Source organism: Bombus pascuorum, chromosome 9 (assembly GCF_905332965.1).
Source record: "Bombus pascuorum chromosome 9, iyBomPasc1.1, whole genome shotgun sequence".
In the NCBI taxonomy this organism is placed as follows: Eukaryota; Metazoa; Arthropoda; class Insecta; order Hymenoptera; family Apidae; genus Bombus; species Bombus pascuorum.
The window spans coordinates 13250654-13273147 of record NC_083496.1 but is presented as its reverse complement, the minus strand read 5'-3'; the positions used below and the strand labels follow the sequence as shown (position 1 = coordinate 13273147).

Genomic DNA, 22494 nt, shown 5'->3' with positions numbered 1-22494 from the left:
CGTCGTAGTTTCTTTAGTAGAATTAAAAATTACTAATACGAAGATAAATTAATGTCAGTATTTAAGAGTATAATGGCTCATTCAAATAATTTTTACAGATATATTATTTGCTTTGCACGTAACTTTTAAAAATTTCATTCCCACTGTAATGAGACACGAAGTTCGTTATTATATTAGTAAAATTTGAAACGCATCTGAAAATTTATGTTCAGGCAATATCGAGAGGTTTATATATTAGATACAACCTAACAGTGTCCAATTAAGACTGGATTATTAAGAATCAATTACCTTGATTGAAGTCCACCTGACCGAAGGAAGCGCTCCTAAACGGCGCACCAGCTCTGTGAAGCGTAAGAAGAGGCCCTCTGGGCTCCAACCTTGTGATCGCATCCCTGGCTTCGCCTTCGTTGCCTGCCCCGGATGAGGCGTTCAGATCGTCGCACAAATCGTCCACACACGTACCACTATCCACCACCGAATCACTGTACTGTCTCAGGTGTTTCGCCCCGTCCGCACTGGCATTCAGCTCGTTTTTGATGTCACTTACGTCACCACTGTTCCTATCATGTTGCCTGACCGACCGCGAAGATCTCCTCGAGTCGCTACATAGCTTCCTGCACGCGTCATTACTCGACTCACTGAAACACTCGTCACCGACACTGTCACACCGGTTGATCGTCTTTAACTGGTGTTGCTGATTTCCCGACCCATGACTCGTACCCTCACTGTACGTGTAGCTTCGACAAGAAGGTCGACCATCACAGCGACCACATCCTTGATTTATTGTCTGGAGGAAAAAATTGGTTGTTCGTTGAAATGATAGGATTTTTATTCATGAAGTTATATATTGCATCTATTGAGTGTTTTCAAATATATTGTTAGTCGCATCATCGTGGTGAATGAGACTTTGATATAGTGAACTTCTTAGATTGAGTATTTTCTAAACAGTACTTTTATACAATAACAATGAGTACTATTATAGTATGATAAACAGTAATATTATATAATATGAGAATCTGAAAATTTGGTAATTCAAGAATTGCCTTACATTGGAGATCTTGTAGCAATGTAAGACTACTTATTTTTTATAAAGCTAGTGGCACGGAAATTAATATAATATTCTAATCACGTGATTAACAAGAATCTTTTAAACCTTCTGAATATGAGATTCCATTACAATATTTCTAATTAAATCTCCGAACTGATAGCTTATAATATTTCATCGTTATATCTTAAATTTTTAGCGAAAAAAGAAATGCTGAAAAAGATCTAAAAACTCAAAGGAAAACATTTATCATCAAATACCATATTTGTTTTATAAATTTCGGTGAACTTATTTTACATACGAGTGAATATAAATTATTATTTTAAAAAACAGGAAACAGAAGCAGATTTTCAGTCTCTCTTCCTGCGGAAAGATAAAAAGTGGAAAAAGTAGGAAGTTGCTAGAAGTGACAGAAAGATTTATTAATTAGAAAACGAATTCCACTTACCTGAGGATAATTCTGTGAGAGTGGTTGATATCCACTGGGGGGTGGAGAGGATGCTTGAGCCCGCGAAGGTCTCCTAGGTGGTGGTACCGGGGCTGGTCCCTTGAGTTTCTCGGTGAGCTCTCGAAGGCGCTCGGCCTTTTCGCTCCGGGGGCCGGAAGAGGACTTTTTGCTACTTCCTCCTCCGCCCCCGCTCCACCGGAACCTATGCAATCGGTCCACCGCTATCACTGCTGGTTCCTGAATAGAACAGATTACGTTTTTATCGCCACAATATTACCAAACCAAACTTTCATCCTATAAATTGTAAAAAAATTCGGAGTTACTTAATAATATCTTTATTTCATTTTTTACCTAATAAGTTTTTAAGCTAATGCTCAAAAGTGTTTTTAAATAGTAATCAAAGTTTAAGTGGCCTGTTGTATTCAAGAAAACTGCGGAAAGTTTGTCTGTGAAATTAAAATTTTAGCTTTGACTATAAGGTTTTCTTAGGTTTTTCGACTCTGTTCTTTCTTATAAGTTTTTTAAGATCGTGCACTCGCGACCAAACCAATTTTTGGATCGACCATGCTGCGCAGCGTGCGCTGCCTCGTGCTTGCCGCGAGGGAAAAGACAGATGACGACCAAAATAGAATATCGTTCTTCGACTAGACACCTACGTATCGTACACATACGACTTTTCGATTCTCTAGGCCTGTCACTTGCCCGGCGATCAATTCTTATTCTCTCTGTTTTATCATTTCTCATTGGAATTCGACCAAGCCAAATTAACAGGTTGAACCAAGTTAACAGGTGAACCAAAATTCAACAAAGGCAAACTCGTTCCTTGTCAGTTGAAAATTAATCTGGCTTAGCCAAGAATTGCGAAATCCACGAATTGTCAAATACATTATTTTCGATCCGTTACTGTTTTCCTTTCTTGACAGTTACAAAAAGAAGAGCAAAAGAAATACTGGCGTTCAACGAGACGGATATAGATAAAAGAGAAATGGGAGGAAATAAATAATAATCAATCCTCGCGAGACCTTCCACGCCGACCCCCATCTCCAGCCATTAAAAATACTACACCTCTACCACTTGTAAGCCACCTCTCGAGCTTTGACACAAAGCGTTCTCTCAGGTCGAAGACACGTCGTCCCAAATTCCTACGAACCAGCTCACTCTTACGAAATCACAACAGTTTTTCTACAGCCTCTGAAGCGTTCCTCCGATCAACGTATTCCCAAAAATATCCTCCAGAACGCGTCTGAAAACTCTCATCACAAAACTCCAATCTACTGAAACTATATAAACCTATTGTATGTTCATACATCCTATCGACAATTCATAATCCACGATCCACTTCGCATTTACACACGATCAAATCAACGTATAAAGGATCAAACCAAATCAAACCTGACCAAAGCTAACCAGAAAGATAACCCAAATTGAACCGAAAGGAATAGAAGCAACGTTAATCATCAGAAGCAAATCTTCCTCGAATGTCTTGAACGTTCGAAGAAATACCTGCAGCTTCAGCGTCTGATGCTTGGTCCACTGTGCTAGCTGGCGCGGTACCGAGACGGACTGCAACGTCGGAACGGCGGTGGATGTGTTGAACGATGTCGAAGTGGATGGCGACGAAGACGACGGTACCGCCGCTGTTAGAGCCGCGGACGATTGTGCTTGATGGTGCTGGCCAGTGCTGTTCCCCACCGATGTTTGCAGCATCCCTCGGTTATTATTAGAGTTCACCAACGGTTGCGCCGACGTCGTTGGCGTCGTCAGCGTCGCCGGCTGTTCCACGCCGGCAACACGGCTGTTCGAAAACGTGGGAGGCCCAGGAAAAGGAGCCTGTCCACTACCAATTCCTCCACCGCCACCTCCAGCTCCACCTACACCGCTTCCACCGCTTGTTCCGCACGTCGACGTCGACGACGACAACGGGTATGTCGACGACGTAGCGACGTTCGTTGCCGACGGCGGGATCCTTGGCAACGGCAAACGGGAACGTGGACCGATGCAACAGCAGTCGGCGAGGCTCGTGCTCAGATCGAGCGTCGCGTTTTCCGGACTCTTCTCCGTCAGTCTTTCGCGAGAATCGCTCTCCCGAGAACTCCTTTTTCGACGTCTTTCCTGCGATTCTTCCCGCGAGTTCGATGGCGGCAAACTTTCCTGAAAAAAAATTTTCTATTTATTTATTTTTTATTTGTTTATTTGTTTGTTGATTTATTTGTTTATTTAAGTGATTTATTTGAATTGCTTTGAACGTTTAAGTCTAGAGGAAAATTGTGCTAAAAGAACTGTGGTTTTTATTATTTTTAGTATTTGGTATTTTTTGTCTTGAAATTAATTTATGTGAAATAATATTAGTTGAGAGCTTATGATCTGTACATATTTTGTAAAATTCTTTTTGTTGCGTTATTCTTTCGGAATACATTGGAGTGCATAATCTTTAATCTTATGCTGGAAATTAATTTATAAAATACATTTGCGAGTTATAATTTGGAATTTTTACATATTTCTCATAAAACTCAATATAGAACTCGAGAATTTGAAAGAAACATTTAATTATACTTATGTAATAAAGCAGAAGGTTAATAAAAAGTTGAATTAATCGGTTTTTGTCTTCTAAGAGGCTCAAATGTCAAGAGAATCATTAAAAATCTAATATTTTATTCTTGGTGACTTTATATCAAGGAAACTTATTGAAACAATGGCACTTACAGAAACTACGTTTCACATTTGATAAATTGAAATCCTAAAAGGCACTAAATTGTACACTTGACAACTCCAAGTTAAAACGACTACTAGTAGGCTAGTTTGATCAAGAACATATGTAAACTCCGAAAATAAACTCCAGAAAACTGCTGAATCTTTACATTGTCATGTTACATGTTCTACGATCAGCAAGAAACCAACCACGCACAGTTGCATTATCACGGCGTATAAAATTTCGTTTACAATTGAATACTTGACATTTTTCTTCCGCATCTTCCGCGATATTAGAAACAAAATAAAACTCATTATCACACTTATAATTATTTGAATCGTTCCTTATATATTTTTAAATAAATCATATTTCAACATAGAAGTAAAAGGAATTAGCCTTTAGGTATGGAGGTATTCAAAGACCTCACGAATATTTTATTCCTAATTTGTAGCGCGCTATGAAAAAAGGCGGCCTCTCATGCATGTAGATCAGACCACGTACTTATAGTCCTTTGTGTAATATAGCACGAAAGCAGCGGAACAAATGGGACCGTTAAAGCCTATGAAGTGGCTTCGTACATAAAGAGACTCAAAGACTGCTTCTTGTGATACCGTGTAAAACGAAACATAGGAAGTAGAACCTGCTTGTACAAGGTAATTTCACCTTGTCCTTGCCTACGAGGGAACACCTAATTTAAATATTTTTTCTATTGATCATTCATTTTCACCTATATATTTGCAATTGTACATTGTGACTAAAATTAGAAGAAAAAGATTAAAAAGATCTAACGTATAAATTCATATTTAATTTTAATTATAACTATTCTATAATATTATAATATTATATAATATATATTATAACTATTCAAAATTAATTTCTTAGAAGTTAAGAATTAAGTAAATTATTTCATTTTTCTCTATCCTTGACTGCAAAGAACGAAAATCTTCTTTCATTGAAATATTTTAGCATTCTGAGATGTTACTGAGAATCCGTAATGATTATTCGCGTCGTTTTATGATTATCTATGGGTTCGATTGATACGTGCATAAGGACGATTGTGGTAAAGAGGATAACAGAGGAGACAATGGCATCGAGGCAAGGTGACGTTGTTTCTTCCCACGAACGAGCCGGAGATAAACTCCTCTGAAATAGATCTCTGACTCTTGTATGCAACACGGTGTACGGGGGATATGCTGGAAAGTAGAACCATCTAATCTCCTTTCTGGAAATCCTCCTGAGATAGTGAGATACGTTTCGAAATGTCTGCTTCGATCTTTATTCTGACGTTTTACGTTGCGCGGCTGAGAACGAGATACCACGAGGAAATGCTAAAAAGAAAAAATAAAGAAATACCTGTGCTTCGTGTTGCAATAACACTATAAGAGACCTATATTTACACAGTAATCATGTATTCGAATAGAGAAGATTATTTGAATATATCGAGTAGCTTAAAGAAATCTTTTCTACTTGAATAAGCTGATCTTTCGGGGATTCGATATATTTATTTAGGTTAAGTATGAATTTAAATTCAAGTGTTTCTGGTGCTTGGAGAATTTAATTTTGCTTAAGTTACCTGGGACGTCTAATGAAACGAGTTTATCTCGAGTTCCTGGTATTTAAAATTCGTTGAATGATGATATAATGTTACTAAAGTTTACGATTTACTATGCGATTCAAAGGATTATATTCTGATACTAATAGGAATATGTAGGTATTTATTGTGTAATATTGTAGTATATTTATTTTAAAATGTATATATGTACTTATTGTAGTCAGTAGAAATATAAGTGTTATTTATTTAATGCACGTAGTTTTTGGAAAATAACGAATACACTAAATAATTTTGAAATTTGAAATTATAAAAATAAATATACTATGATTAAATATTATATTATTTACAGATTGTAAGTATATACATAACATATACATGTTTTTTTTATATAAAATTACTGTAACTTGTTGCTTCAACAATTAATTCAATAACATTATCATATATATATAGAATAATAATGTTTCATAACACCATGGTGTCCAAATATTAATGTATGAGAAATCTTTATAAAAATTCAGACTAAGGAAAAAAATAAATCTTGAAAGGCCACCATGTACAAAGACTAAGAAGGGTTGAGATTGAGAAAGGCGTTCACGAGGCGTCTAAAATCGGAACACGAGAGTCAGATCATCGGCTCCCGATCGGCCGACGCGACGTATTCACGGTGATTTGTTGGTGAAGATTCACGATTGAAGGACTTGGCAAAGTGTTCGCGGGCTCGGCCGCAGTACGTTTCGCACGAGATTTTCACGTCGCCGCTACGTGTGCGTATGATGTCAACGTGGATATTATTCCGACCGGACGAGGACGGGCATCGGTGAAAAATAGGAAGAGGAAGAAAGAAGGAATAAAAAGGGAGATGGCTCGAAATCGGTACGAGTCACTGACTGGCGGCATTCTATTTGCGCGATCGATTCTATATTTAGAATTTCCGACATCTTCATTTTGCTCACCGCGAAAACGTCTCTTCTCTGTCGCGAATCCGTCGAAGGTCGTCACGACAGCCAACGGAGTTTGGATTCTTATTTGGCTGGACGCTGCGTCGGTCTCGCGGCTCTTCATTCCGCTTAACCAATAAAATTTCGCTGGCAACACCACCGTGAAATTTCAAAAACTTCATATCCCCCCTTTCCCATTCCGACCTCTCGTTGACGCACTTTGAACAACAGTACAGTCTTTTTGAACCGTATTTGGATACGAGGAATGCGACTCGTAATAAAGGAACTGTTGTACGTAAGTACTCTTATAATATAATATGCTCTTTTTAAATGTTGCCAGTGGTAATAGACTTCGCGTCATACATTGTGTGAGAATGCATTTAGTTGCTTTGGTAGAGATACAAAAAGTTGTTGCGTAACTCTTTCTGTAATTATAATAGCACAAGGTTTGTCGTTGACGCTATTCTTTTTGTGTACACATTCTGTAGCTTGCTCTGTTGGTAAAAAGAATAGTGTCAAATTGAAGAGTATAATAATAAGCAAGCGAGTTATTACGGATTGAAACGAAAGATATCATTTAACCAATATTTTATATTCTCTGAATTGATACCGACTGCTTTTTGTGCCTATGTAACAAAGAATAGCTTTCACGCGTTTAGATAAATAGAATTTTAAAAGAATCTTCAACGATAAAAGAGTGTACAATAAAGAACATAAAAATTGCTATAATACAAAAACATAAAGAAACATATATATATATATATATATGTACAGAAATTTTGAACAAGTTCCTTTCGACGAACGAGGAACATTTCAAACACATCAAATTTTACTAGAACAGAACTATTTCATCATACAGAACGATTCATTAAAAGTATGAGGACACTTATGAATACTTATTGGGAAGTTCATTAAAAACTTCGAGAATTGTTATTTCATTTGAAACTAAATTATTAGAAACCCACGTATTCGATATTACAAGAATAATCTCATCAATTTTATATAACAAAATTAATTCCATTCTTGTTTACGTGTGACTGTCGTGTTTTTTGATCATGTTGTTCAATACTGACGTTCATATTATCCATGTATTTCTTGCTATCTGGATCTATCCAAGTCTCTTACCTGAGAAAGTCTGAGACCGTATCTGGTACCACCTAAAACCACGTAACCACCGCCGACACTTCCCCCTGTCATGGCTCTTGCTGCACCCCCAAGCCATCCTCCGAAACCACTTCCTCCTGCCTTCTCCGGCCCGCCACCGCCGTCTCCACCGACGCGGGGCATTCTTCATCCTCCCTTCACCCTGCACAGAAATACAAGGCAAATTACGTTACACTCTTCGGTAAAAATCCATTAAACGTATTATGTATTTAATAGTCCCTTCTTCGTCTCTTCCGTTAACAACCAAGGTCTCCGTTATTTTAATAGTGAGTTTGTACTGGCAATGATCTTATTATGGTGCTTTTCCATCGTGGTTTATGAACTCACCGGCCGCGTTATGACGTAAAGTAAACTTAAATTGTGTTTTGAGTAAATATGCCATCACGGTTTTACCGTCTGATTCGACAGGAAGCGAGCATAAATTTCGTGGCAACGCTTGACGTGCGATGTGTATTTTTCTTTCTCCTTTCCATTTTTATTCTTTTCTTTTTTTAACATTAGAATTATCTGGATGGTCCAATTTGTAATTTTCCTGAAAATTTTATAATTTTAAAACGACGAGTATTTAATATTTGAATAATTTATCGTACAATATGCGAATAAAAAATTTCATTACATATTTTTTCATATATCATTCACTTTGGTTTCCTTGCTATAAATATTGTACTTTAGTCGTCACTATGTCATTAATGTATTTTTTAATATCTCTTCTGCGAATAATTAGTTTGCGAAAAAGGTTACAATAAAATAGGTAGTAAAATGTTATAAAAGCTTGATGTTCCTTTGATGTAGAAAATTAAGTAAAGACAAGAATAATTTTCTTAGAAGCTTGACATTCCTTTAAAAGTTTGATATTTCGTTAATATAGAAAATGAACTAGAGGCACAAATAATTCTTTTAAAAGCTGCATACAAAAATTTATCCTTATCGTTATTATATCAAAAAGATTTAGCGTGACTTCTTTGACGGATTGAAATGTTTAATCAATTCAATTTAATAGAAAAAATGAACTATGCACTGATGATAAAAGCACCTAAATACTTACTCTCCTATATTTTACATCACATGACACAATTTTGCAACATTTTCAAGAAATTATATATCTCAATGTAATGATAACATCAGGATCTGTTCACTATAATTATCAATCTCACGAACCACTCTTCATCTTTAACCTTTTCAATGTACAGTACATAGAATATAGTTTGGTTAATATATGAAGTACTTCGGCAACTTATTATACTCTTTACGCTCCACTATCATAAATTAACCATGATAGAACAGAACACGAGCAATGTCGATAATATCGCGACTTAACGTTCACTTTGTTCACAAATCAAACCTCGTAAACGTTTCTTTTCTCACAGATTACGTTGATTTACAGAACTATTCCGAAGCTTTCACGGCGCGCGTACGCAATACGTCTTCGAGTAACTTTAATGAAACTTTCTCGGGAATCGACGAGAATTTCATTCAGTAACGGCGACGCGTCGTAAATAAATAAAATCGTTCTCCACAGCTATCGGGGAATGCGCAAACGTTCGCAAGAATTCAAGAAGCGATTGTGGTGCGTGAGTGCGTGCGTGCGTGCGTAACATGGGCGCGTGAGTTCGCATAATCATGGCAGTTCAATTAGATTTGTTTCTGTTATGAAAAATTTATAGAAACCGTTCAGACAGATGAAATAGCAGTTTTTAGATATACATTTTCTTCTAATTTATTTCGCATCGATTGTTTCAAACGCAAAGGCTTAATTTGATAATACATATACCATTTCCGATTCTTTGAGCGAAAATAAAATTTAATGACAGTACATATTATATTAAACTAAGTGATGTACATATGTAATATTTCATATACTCATGGATAATTAAATGTCGATTATTTATTTGTGATGTAATAAATGTGCAGCATCAAGTGTACTAATTTTCTTCATGATATTGATCATATCATTCATGTAAATAAAATTTTATAAGAATGTATTGGATATCTCTGAGTAGAAAATACAATTTTAGAAATATATGCTTTCTACGTTTATATTCATACGTCATGTGTAATAATAATTTGCATAGTAAAGGTTATGCGTTGAATTAGGAATATAATTGCCCATTCATATGAGAAGAATTTTTCGTATAAGGCCAAGAATTATAAAGTTTATCTACGTTTCGCCATATTGTATATGATTAATGTCAATCGGAAATTGACGTCATCGCACCGTTACATCCGATTTAGGTGTCACAAACGATTTCTGAACAGAAAAGGAAAGCATTTAAACTTTGCTAAATATGGAAGCGCCATTTAACTGTAAAATGTCCAACAAAGAAATATATCTGTATTCTTCATTCTTCGTTTAACACTTTGTGATAGAAAACAAACCTTATAGATCTGTAGTAATAGTGATAGAAATTTGGCACAATTTCGCGCATCTATAACTACAAATGTGTGATCTCGCGTAAACTATCCACCATGAATTCATCGTTTTATTCGGTGAAGCAACCACTGTGATTTGAACGAATAAATCTGGAGACCGGAAATTGCTGTTGATAATCGCAGTGCGCTCGTCGATGAACGAGCAATCAACGAATAAATTGAAAATCCCAGATGCCTACTATTTCAAACGATTCGAATGTTGTATTATTTACTTTAATGTCATTTGGATTCAAATTTATTCATGGAATTCGTGAACAATCGTGTACGAGAATCACGAACGAAAATAATAGTGCAAAAATTTCGTTTATCTCTATTACTAGAATTTTTGATGTGGAAAACATAATAATTAAGTTTAATTAACAGAACAATTAAAGTAATATTATTCGATTCTTACAATCATCAGGGATTTATTTCTACAATCATCATTTATTCCTAATATGCTTACATCTTTGAATTTATGAAGTTATATCTATCCTTCTTCAACTATTTTATATTAAAATACTTCTTCTTAGTCATAAAGTTATATAAAAGTCAAGAAACTAATAAAAATGGACTATCATATCTTTCTCCTGTAATCTTCGAATTATACCATATGTATTGACAACTACACTATCTTTGCAAAGCTGGCTTTCATCTAAACAGTATCGCGATGGAGACTTTATGATTGCAAATATTGAGCGTTTATAAATACCCGTGTATGTCTTTTCTATTTCCGAATGCTGAAGGCTAACTATATCGGAAATTGAAGTGGTTCGTACGTCTTCTCGGGACTAAAAAAGCATTAAGAGTCCATCATCCATCTCCAAATAATAATAATAGCGATTATATAAATCATATACTGTCGAGTAAATCCTATACTGTTAGGAAGGTCGAGCTTATTTACGTATAATGTTTTATGAAAGTATTCGAACACGTAGGAAAGTTTTATGAATATATTATATGAATTGTATAAAACATATAAAACATTTTCGCATATTTCATTAACACTTTAATGACGCATGACTCGTGATTATATTGGTCTTGGAACCTATGTATTTCTTATGTACTTCTATGTACTTCTATGTATATAGAAGTTATATACATTTTCAGATTCATCTCTAATTTTATCAATACGTATAATAATGACAGTTGTGTCTCTTTACAGTTCTAATGAAATTTCAAAAAGTTTCGTATAACACACATAATATATTCATAAAAAAATATCTATATAAGCATTCGTATTTCTACTTTTGTAAGCTATTGTATAAAGCAACGAGGGACATTGTTTCTCAAAAGTTGAATTACGAGGTTTTATTATCGCGAAAGGCAACGGTGATCGCGTCGTTCCGCTGGCTTTATTCTATCACGCAGATCGCGTGTTTCGTTGAACGCGGCTGGTTAGATTTATGGGACGATAAAAATCATTTTCTCTTGCATTATTTGTACTACAAAAATGGCCATTCTTTTTCGCGTATGCAAATTACCATCGAGGCATTGGACGCGGCATTGCAGAATTTATGAACGGCCATGGAACAGGTTGGGATTAACGAGAAATATTATTTCGATGCACCGTAAATCCTAGCCAGCCTATTCGATTTTCATCTAATGTGTTTTCTGTCAGATAGCAGTGATCGAGTGACATTCAATTCCCGGAGTGAGTTATTTCGCCGAACCACGAGCCATCACTGTTCCCGATAACGGATGTTGAACTCGATTCGACCGAATCCCGATAAACTTCATGATCAATGATATGCATTATTGTTGGGCGAAAGTCGATTCACCAGATCGAAAGAGTCAATTTTCGCCCAAAATGAGTCAATTTTCTGGCGAATGGTGTCAGGAATATTCCAATCTCCCAGTGTTTCGATTACGAACATTGTTCAAATCATTTTGTATAGAAAGAATATTTCAATCAAATTCTTATTCAATTATGTTTGTATATTTGCTAAAAGATGTGTCTTTTTTCGAAGGATTTCTTTAAAAATATACTCTCATTTGAGCCTTTTAGAAGCCAAACTACTCAACTCCACATTTTGTACGTTTCTCAACTTCATTATATGCATGCGTAATTAATATTAAACTTGTTGAATAAACAAATTGTTTATTTCCAAAAGTTCATTTATTACAAGAAAGTAACATAAATAAAGGTGATCTCTCCAAGGAAATTCTCTAAAAATTGTAATATTCTTTTCTTTACTTTCCAATTTATGAAGTTAAGCAATATAACTTCTGAATTAGTTCAAATCTACTTAAATATATTGTTTCTTTTCGGCAAACTTATGAGGCGATAAATATTAAATTTTGCAATTAGGTTCGAACCAACTTACAGTATACTTGATCCCATCACTAACGGCATCACTCAACAACAACGATCTAAATTAATCTCCACTAATAAACCGAGCTGACAAGGTAGAAAAAAAAAAAAGAAAACAAGAGGAAAGAGACGAATGATATTCACCCGACTGGAAGCTTTCGCAAGAATCCTAACGTAGCAAATGCAAATTTCATTACGAGCGTCTGGTTACGAAGCCGCGAACGAACCAATGCATTCCTCTCGAGAAAATGGTCGATTGGTCCACGGAAAGCGGCTCTTTTACACAGTCCCGAGTCCAATTGGCCGGAACGAATTGAACTTGTGCCAGGGTCGCGTTGAGGTGAATAAAAAGAAGACGAGGAAACCAAAGACGCCTGGTGCGCGGCAGGATACCCGAGGGCGTTTTCTTTCACTTTCTTTTCGTTCCTCGAACCCACAGCACCCGCGATATTCTCGAATTCCGCGACGCTCACGCGCTTCCACCTTATTCCAAGTTTTCATCTTGGTTTATGTCGGCACGTGGCATTGGTATCGCGGCAGCCGCGTATTAATTAAATTCGGAACGCGACATCGCGGCGCGGTATTTCGAATATCTTGTACACCAGTATCTTGAGCTGGGAAATCGTGGCTTTCCTTCTAATTCACAAATCCGTTCCACCTACGTACCTCACTTCACTGTCGTAATATAATAAAGTTTTCCGTATCGGAACTACATAACAGGGAGACGAAAATGTTCAGATAATAGAACACCCACCTTTTTGATATTACATTTCATTTATTCATGCAAAGAACGAGAAAATTGGGATATCATATTTTTTGGCCGTTAAACTACATAAATTTTCGTGGTGAGAAGATACATTCTCATTATTTTCACTTAGGTCCCGTGCAGAGAGCGACTTTCTGACGCTGCGTTCACGCTGCGTCATATGTCTGTCATTGTTGATTTCAACTGGGGAAACAAAGAAAGACATATGACACAGGGAAAACGCAGAGTCAAAAACTCACTCGTTTACACCAGCCCTTAATGTTTATGTTCTAATATACGTAGTAATACGTATAATAATAGTATTTGTAACAGAAAAAAGCACTTGTTTCTTCGGTACAGTGTTCAAACATTAGGGTATTCGACAATAGAGAATAATAGAGGTAAAGAGCTAGTAAAATGAAGCCCTTAATATTATACTTTACTTTAATATCTACTTAAATTGTATATCATATAAAGTAAATTATAAATTACCGATAACACGACATCCTTCTTTTTCCTATCTGACATCCTGCCAATAAAATACATTAATAATCTCTAATAGACCTGTTTTCCGGAAGCGTGATTCCATAAAAATACTATAAAGCGATATTATAGGATAATCTGGACAACGTCCTCATAAAATAAATATCGTAAAACTGTTCGACTAATGGTTGAAAAATACGTGAAATAGATTCGATATCGAGTAAAGCATCTCGCACGCAGGTGGTACTCTTAGTACAGCCATTTATTGGCATTTTGCCCACCATGATTTTCGTCCGGAATCCAAACGCCGGATTTGGATGATTCAACCGATCGAAGGAAGAGAGTGGTTTCACGTACAGCAAAGTGCCATGGCACGCGGAAAATATACGAAGAATTCGAAATACAACGAACGTGACGTAAATATCGACGAGGGTGCAAACTCGTATTTTGTCGCGTTGCTCACAAAGAACATTCACTGTGAAAAAAGAAATGCACCGCAATGCGGCGTCAGAATTCCGAGTATAATAAGCGAAAATCCGTACAGGGTCAAACACACCGGAGAAAGAACACTGTCGACGGGCAGCTTTTCTACGAACACTATCGTTAATCGAGCTCTTCTCGACGAAGACGAAGCTTCTATTTTCATTCGTCAGATTTCATAAGAAAAAAAAAGGGGGAATCGCCACGTCGTCTTCGTCGAAGCGGAGACACTTTCGCGGCTAATTTTAATCCACGATCTTTTGGAGAAGACCAAAAGTCTTTCTTGGCACATGAAGCTACGATACGAATAAGGAAAGCGTTGAAGAAAAAGAGGCAACCGCATTCCGTTCCAGCGATGTTATTTGCACGAGAGACGCAACGCGTCTCGGTGCAAACAACCGATAAACATGCACGTTGCTTTGTCATCGCAATGTGGCAGAAAGCGTCGTTGGGTTTATTTGCGAAACGATAAGCTGCTGCAACTCGCTGAGATGCACCCGCCGCTTTATCACGATATTTTTTTTATTTTTCTTCTTAAAATTGCTTAAAATTACTTAAAATTGCACGAAAGAACATAAATCCTAAACCTTCTTACATGAAAGAAACCAAAATTAATTCATCGAATTTAATAAACAATAAGAAGATGTATACGTGATCCATTGTAGGAATGTATACGCTCGATTAAATGAATATTATACTATAATAATTGTCTGTTACGGTTTCCCAGATGAAACTTTTCAGAGAAACGATCAAACGATTTTGTATTGCTCTATCGAAGAACGCAAACCCTTTTGTACTCTCTTTCTCTTTCTGTTGAGACTCTCTTTTCGGGGAAACGTTGCTAAAGATAGAATACACGTTCGAACCTCTTAACACGAGAACACGTTCATCGTTCGCCCCTACGCTCAGTCTCTATACGGCCCTAATTTGTCGCGACGATTCGAGAATCGGGCAGAGTCGCGTCAATCACTTTTAATTGTCTTGAACATCTGCGCGATCGCACGACTGCACACGTAGCCAGGCAATTGTACTCAATGATAAACAATGAATACACGCGAGATAAAGCATCTCGCGTGCCTTTCCCTCATTCGATCGATCGTTATCGCCAGTTTCTCTCAGAAACTCGTTCAATGCCGTTTATCGCTAATAAATTAAAAGCCCCCTAAGAAAATTCTTCCTCATGCCACCTTTTTGTTCGTAAGTTACTAACGTCAAGGATATTATCGTCTCCTTGATTATTTGAATAAGAAAGTATAACGCTTTTTTCTGTAGATAATAGAACCCTTTGTATATTTTAATTATGAGAGAAAAATATATAATGTGACTAATGCGATTTCACTTATTACCAATTGTAAATAAATATAGATAAAGCAGAGGTGTAATAAAATATTTATAGTACAAAGAAGAAATCCTAAGAAAAGTCAGATATTATTTTACAACAATAAATCTTCAACTTTTTCCCCAAAAATTACTTAGATAATCACGAAAAGACATAAGAGTAATCATGGTAAAGTAAAAATCATACAGCCTTCATTGAAACAAGAAAGCATTCCAACAAAGCCAGAAGACCCTTTTAAAACAATGAACCTGCACACGCATCATTAAAAATACCAAACTGCTTCGAGAACCGCGTATAACACGCTTCGCACGAGTCTAACTCCCGTTCAGCAAACATCCTACATTTTAAGAATACACAGGCGGGCCTATATCTACATAATCATCTGCCAGATGCGCTAGACAGTTAAAGGGTTAAAGGCGCGCGCCACAAATAGCAAGACCCACCTACATTCTCTTCGAACGAGAACAAAAATCTTTATACAATGCAAACAAAGAATCTGATCGAGAGATCACGGGGTCTATCATTAAAGCGCCATCGGGGCGATCACCCACGCATCGACGAGGCCACGAATCGTCGAAAGCGGACTGGTTCGCTTACCGATTAATCAAGGCAGCCGCATGTCGTGGCGACGAGACGAAATAGGATGGGAGGAACGTCCTGCGACCAGTCAACAGAGGATCCCTGGTCTTGACGTAGATCTTGATATCGTACCGGTGACCTGGCGAAATCCTTGAGATCTGTGGAGCTCAAGGTCACGTCGTCGAAGGTATTTACGAGTCACAGAGGCACGACGAGCAGGTTTCGATGGACACGGGCGTGGCGTTCGCCAAAAACCTCTATCGAACACTGGCCACCGAGACAACAGAAACGACGAAGAGAGACGAGAGCAATGTAGACGAGTGGAGAGAATCGAAGAAACGCGGCCGGTTCGCGGATCAGGAATATGATGCCACCTTGGTGAAAGCCTCCGCGAAGAAGAGGCTCCCTTACCGCACCGAGTGCCGCTCCCGCTAAGCGGAAGATTATCTAAATAGACTCCGTGCTACCAGGCAGAAGAGAGAGGGAGAACGGGACTGTGAGGAGAGAGGAAACCGAAACGAGGTGGTATTTATATGTCGTGTCTTTTGGAGAGCCAGTGAATCCGCGACCAGGAACATCCCTCCGCATACCTTCGTGGAGGGGACGCCGGATATCGTGGATCTTTCGTGTTTACTGGCCCTCCAAGAGCTTCGATCTTTTCGTCTACTGGTCTGCTTAAAAGAGTGACTGAAGAAGAAAGGATTTAGTGAGTGGTATTTGATTTTGCTCGATTCACGTCACTTTTGATCCAACTGGGTGTTTCTATTGATAAAGAATTTCTTAGTTTTCGAGCACGTATGAAAGAATTGTTATTTACATATACTGTATATTATGCGTTTCAATTTTATACTGGAATTCTTTTTAAAATATTAAAAAATCATTTTATTTGTTGAAACAAGAGCAAGATTGTAACTTAAAGATTCGGAGACCGTAGCAGTATTAAAGATATACTATGTACTGTGCTAAAGATATACTGCACGGTCAAAGATATACTATCGCTATTTTCTGAGAATGTTATACATCTTGTTTTGTAGAAACGTAGGAATTTCAAGTTTATTGAGTGGTTGTTGTTGAATGATTGTTGAAGTTCTATGAATGTTTCATCTTCTTTTACAGTAATTGCCACAGGTTTCTTGCAAAGCTATTTATAGCATTGCTCTTTTTAAGCTACACTACATGCTCTACTTGTGAAACATGATTATATTCTCAGAAACTCTTTGTCTTAATGATATAATAAAACACAAACACTTTCAGAAAATAATTGTAAGAAGCATTTTTGCGAAGAACTCAATAAAAAAATTTCATAAAAATGTAAGAGTTAAATCTTTTCACGAAGATGTACGAAATATTCCGCCTTAAATATTTCTACGTAACCAAAAGCTAATTAATACGTAATCGTACCAGAGAACCTCATAGAATTATGTTATCTTATTTCGACATGCAACTATATTCCTGCATCCTCTTAATAATTATCGTACCGTACGGAAACTTAAAATCGTAATATATGTATATAGTTCGTTCAAGATATAACGAAGCTGAACGAGTAATTAAAGGAAATTAGAATTATCGTCGGATAAATAAATTTGATACCGCGTAACTGGTTAAGTATTCGTAATTGGTGGATTATCGGAGGTTATGTTTTTGAAAAAATAGAAGACACAAAAATGATCACACAAGCTGGACTTGGTAAATTGATTCTTCACGCACGGTTAAGCAGGATACTGTGATAATGATCAACGCATTAATTTTATATAATAGCGGATTATTATTATTATTTTCACTACCATAATAAAATTATCAATTATCTACGAATATCGAAATTCGTAGAAGATATACTCCTCCTTCCTTATCTTTCCAATTGTTTTGTATATGTTAAATTGTAGAGAATATAAAATTGTAATAATTGATAATTATGGAACATAGTGCCCATGCTAATATGAAAAATCTTGAAAGAATATTTTCGCACCTGTCTTAATACAGCTGCCAAAATCGATTGCTTGGTCTGCCATACGGAATTCCTCGCTCGATGACGCAACAGTGAACGCAATCATCGAAAAATACGACTTGTGGCATTCGTTAAGCCAACAGCGGAAAATAATGTACATATAAGAGCAAAGGAATTTGATCTTATTTACGCTTATACTGCACGGAAGTCGAAGCAAGTGTTACATGTGAGTTTCGACGAATTAAATTGTACAAGTCGAAAAATAAGATAATTTGAGCATCAAGTAATACTTCGAAGAACTCTAACTAACTAACTAACTAATTAACTTAATGTTAAATATCATTTATGAAAAGATAAATTTAAAAAAATTTGTTAACTCTTACAGAATAATGAATTTATATAACATATACATTTCACTTCCTTTACATTGTCCAAACATTGCAACCAGTACATATTGCACCATAACTTTTACCTTGCCTCTTGACATCACTGTGCAAACATTAAGCTCAGATCAATTTGTTAGTCTTTATTACATCCAAGTCAAATATTCATTTCACTTCCATAATCAGTAACCTCAGCTTTATATACCAACACATCTGGAGGATAATCATTACATCGCGTGCCGCGATGCTTCCCTTTAATTACCATTGAAATTAAAATAATAGTAGGTGAAAAAAGATGAACATCAGAAACGATTCCCGTTCAACTCTCTAGTCCCCTCCGGTTTCGTACGCGCGTTCTTTTATCGTTACGGGGATCAAGATTCGTCCTCGACTTTCGCGCGATTTATCGTCCCCAAGATGATCCTCTATGAAATGAGGAGAAAAAACGTGGCTGTTACAGTTGGTCGTCTTGGTGCAACGTAATGGGCCACGACGTTAGAGAGACACGAGAGACGAAGACTGCACACAGTACACACGCATCCTCCGTGTACAATGCCTTCCGACTTCTTCTTTCCTCGCCCATCGAGAAACGACCGCGACGAGGAGTAAACTTAGGGCTTCCGGCATTGTCGAGATTACCAGCAAACTTCAACTTTCACCGATCGAGCAAAAATCGCGATTTTTCCCCGCTCGAACAACGGTTCGCAGAGCCGCGCAGGGCGATCGAACATTATATTCATAAATAGCGGCCCAACGTGCTCCATTGTAATACTTTCTCATGTGGTTATCGTAGCTGAGCTCCGTTCCACGGAAGGATACGCTTCGTGATCCCGCTACACACCAGCAGGGGAGATTTTAACAGGTGGATATATTTTGCTTAGATATTTCGATAGGTACGGAGAGATTGGAAAATACACATTTTATTTCGTGTGACGGAATTATCCGAAATACACAGTACGCTGTAAATACAGAAAACTGATGGTCGAATCGACGTTCGATCAACTCCTGTTGAGAATCCATCGAGAAACGATCAAGCTCTTGATTAACGTTTGGCTTCGGGGGAAGATGTATCGCGATCGGATTGCACTTTACGGGAGTAACTCTAGCAGGTGATTTGTTTTAATTGAGACGTTTCTAAGAATAGAAAAGTAAGCGTTGTAGTTTTAACCGTGTCATGTGGGCGATATTAAATTGCCATTTTTATGTGTCATTTATTAGGAAGTCCTTACTGATCGTTAAATATAAGTCACTTGCAAGATCTTGTACGGTTGAAGTAATATCATTAGCAAAGTTTTACAAGTCACAAATTGCAAGGTGTCAATGCTGAGGTAGGAAGTTTGACAATAACATAAGAGAAGTTTTATAAGCGGAGTTTGAAAAGTTCGAACTAGTTATTTATTCTCTTCGATGTATAATTTAAAAAATTGCAGCTATAAGGAGATTTCATTTTCTGACAATTTCAGTAAATAAAAAGTGCCGTTTAAAAATCAATTTCCTTTTTTTGGAACATATAAATTTATAATCAAGTAATGTCGCTACTAATTTCAATTTTTAACTTCTACATGAAATATTAAACTTACAGATATCTCTTTTTCATTTTCAACAAATGATTATTGATTTTTTGACCTTATAGAAAGAACAAAGTTCTTCAACAATCTAAAAAATTGAGATAGTGAAGAGATAAGTTTAAGTAAAAACATAAGATTCTATACACAATTAAAAATACGTATAAGAAAAGCTGTTTCCTTACTTCAATATTTTCTTTTAATATTCCAATTGTAGAGACATTTTGTATAATAGAAATCTACAATATTAACATTTATCATATGGGTTAACAAATTATCGTGAAAGATGATATCCAGTGCAAAAAGATTTTCAGTTTAACATGCCTTGACTTTGTTCTGAAATACTTTTCACGATATAAAAATACCAGCGAGTCTGACAAGTTATTAATACCAGTAATGTACACAAAAGTTCAAGATACCAGATAGAAATATTTGTCTTTAATAATTCTCAATAAGGAATTTTGCGTGAAATAACATATATACTCACTCCTGCAAGGGTTCGAAAACGCTTCCTTGGATGCCATCCACGTAATTCTGCTCGAGAAAGTATTCCCGTTTGATCGTCACGCAGATATCCATAACAAGCACTTCCTCAAACCAGGTGATGTTTCGTGCACGAGGAATTATCATCGACGGCTTTCCAGCAAACACAATTTCGTTGCATTGCACTTCAGGATGAAAATTTTCTTCGCTGTTAAACTTGTCGTTTCCAAACAATCGTTAAATCGACGTCGTTCGATCCCGTACATTACTCGAGAGTAACGCAGCATAATAAATGTTCCACAAATCTCGATGTTCTACTTCTGTTTGGCCGTTCGTTTCTGAGTTCGATCGAACCGGCTATTTCTAAACCGATTTCAACCTCGAATCGAACCGATTGAAAAGACACAACCAGATCATGCACAGCTACGGTTGAAAAACATTTATCGAAAATCTTTTATACGGTCAGATTGGCCAAGACAGATTCGAGTATTCGCTTACGTTCGTGGGAGTCTTATCGTTGCGAGATAATATTATCATAATATTGTGTTTACGAGTTTGTTCGTTCCGCAGATTGCGAACGATATACAGATCTTCATATCGGCAAACGAAATGTCTCTGTCCTCGTTTCGGACCACTAGTTTCAGAGAGGTAATCTTAAAGTCAATGTGACTAGATTAACAGATCACGAATCGGTTTTTTGCATAGAGATCGACATACACACACGCGCGCGCATACACGCACACGCACGCACGCACGCACGCACACTCCTATAGGTGTAAGTATCATACGTATAAATATCAACCTGAAGGCATTCTTCACAATTCTTCGAGCGCGCGAGATCGCTTTCCTCCGCTCTTAATTAATCACGAGTGCACTTGGAATTAAACGCACGGAATGCAACGACACACGGCTACTATCCGAGAGCACTTTCACTCAACCATTTTCTTCTTTTCTTTTTTATGGTAAGAACCAATTTTTGGCTGCTCTGTTAATCGATCATACCGAATCGAGATTCGAAAACATCGACAGCCGTGAGACGGTCAACAAGCGACGACGCACACCAAAGCATGAATATCTTTTCTTTCTACTGTCTTCGTACTTCGTACTTTTATCTTACTCGGTCGTAAGTGCACACGTATCGCTTTTATCAGTTCATAAGAAACGACACCGTGAACGCTTTGATTTGCTCGACGAACAGCTCGGCACCAATGGAAACATTAATCTCGTCCACTTACTCGACGCGGAATTGTATTCCGTAACAGTAGCATATTAAAGATGCTAATGCGAACCACTTAAACCAGTTTCGTCAAGAGAACCGACTATCTCTTTCGTACCAAGAGGACGATTAATCGATTAATTGCTCGCACACGAAAGCGCCGAACGGAATCTCGCGCCGATCGCCGAGAACGAAATGTCTGCTTTTCCCGTCATAAACGTCCGAGCTTTTCTTCTCCGAGAAGCTTTCAATTTCTAACGACCGCTGTTTGGTCCTCATACTCTGAACCACTTAACCTCTCTCAGTTCTACCTTCCACGTTAACCAGCCTTAAACTCGGCTCGTGCACACATACGAGCCTCGAACACTGTGCGCTCAGCATCGGAGGATCACGAATCTTGTTCACGAAAAACAAGCACGACACCAGCGAACCACAAAATACACCGTGACTTCTATCTAAAATCCACTAAACCACCCAGAAGATCTCTTAAATCCTGCTTCAATCAGAAGATCATCGTTGGTCTTGTGTAGATATTATATATCTTGTCCGGGTGGACGAATCCAGGTCCAATAAACAGGATAATTCCACGCACCAAGGATTGTGATCGAGAAACTCTCGATCGTCGATCGTTCCACCGCGAACGAATCAAGTCGATCGCAACGGTGTCCAGTGAGCTCACCAGGTTTAATTAGCAGCGCGATCGGCAGAGGAATCGGC

The 22494-nt window shown here is 37.3% G+C and overlaps 1 protein-coding gene and 1 long non-coding RNA gene across 10 annotated transcripts in view; one reads left to right on the top strand and one right to left on the bottom strand.

The window, feature by feature from the left end:
* LOC132910982 (rho guanine nucleotide exchange factor 17) overlaps positions 1-21534 on the bottom strand; it is a 70296-nt gene extending 48762 nt beyond the window's left edge. For 5 of the 9 annotated variants that reach the window (XM_060967221.1, XM_060967222.1, XM_060967223.1 and 2 more), the window contains exons 1-5: positions 16204-16610; positions 7798-7978; positions 2997-3644; positions 1494-1730; positions 289-787 (exon numbers count right to left, since the gene is read on the bottom strand). In XM_060967221.1, coding sequence (XP_060823204.1) covers positions 289-787; positions 1494-1730; positions 2997-3644; positions 7798-7959 — 1546 coding nt within the window. In that variant the 5' untranslated portion in view covers positions 7960-7978; positions 16204-16610. Of the gene's footprint in view, positions 1-288; positions 788-1493; positions 1731-2996; positions 3645-7797; positions 7979-16203; positions 16611-20565 lie in introns of those variants that run through there. The other 4 variants (XM_060967216.1, XM_060967220.1, XM_060967217.1 and 1 more) reach the window with 3 other exon arrangements.
* Positions 16719-21741, top strand: LOC132911005 (uncharacterized). The gene is made up of 2 exons (XR_009658893.1): positions 16719-16895; positions 21529-21741. It is a non-coding gene; the product is annotated as an uncharacterized LOC132911005 (long non-coding RNA).
* Positions 21742-22494: the final 753 nt, after the last annotated feature.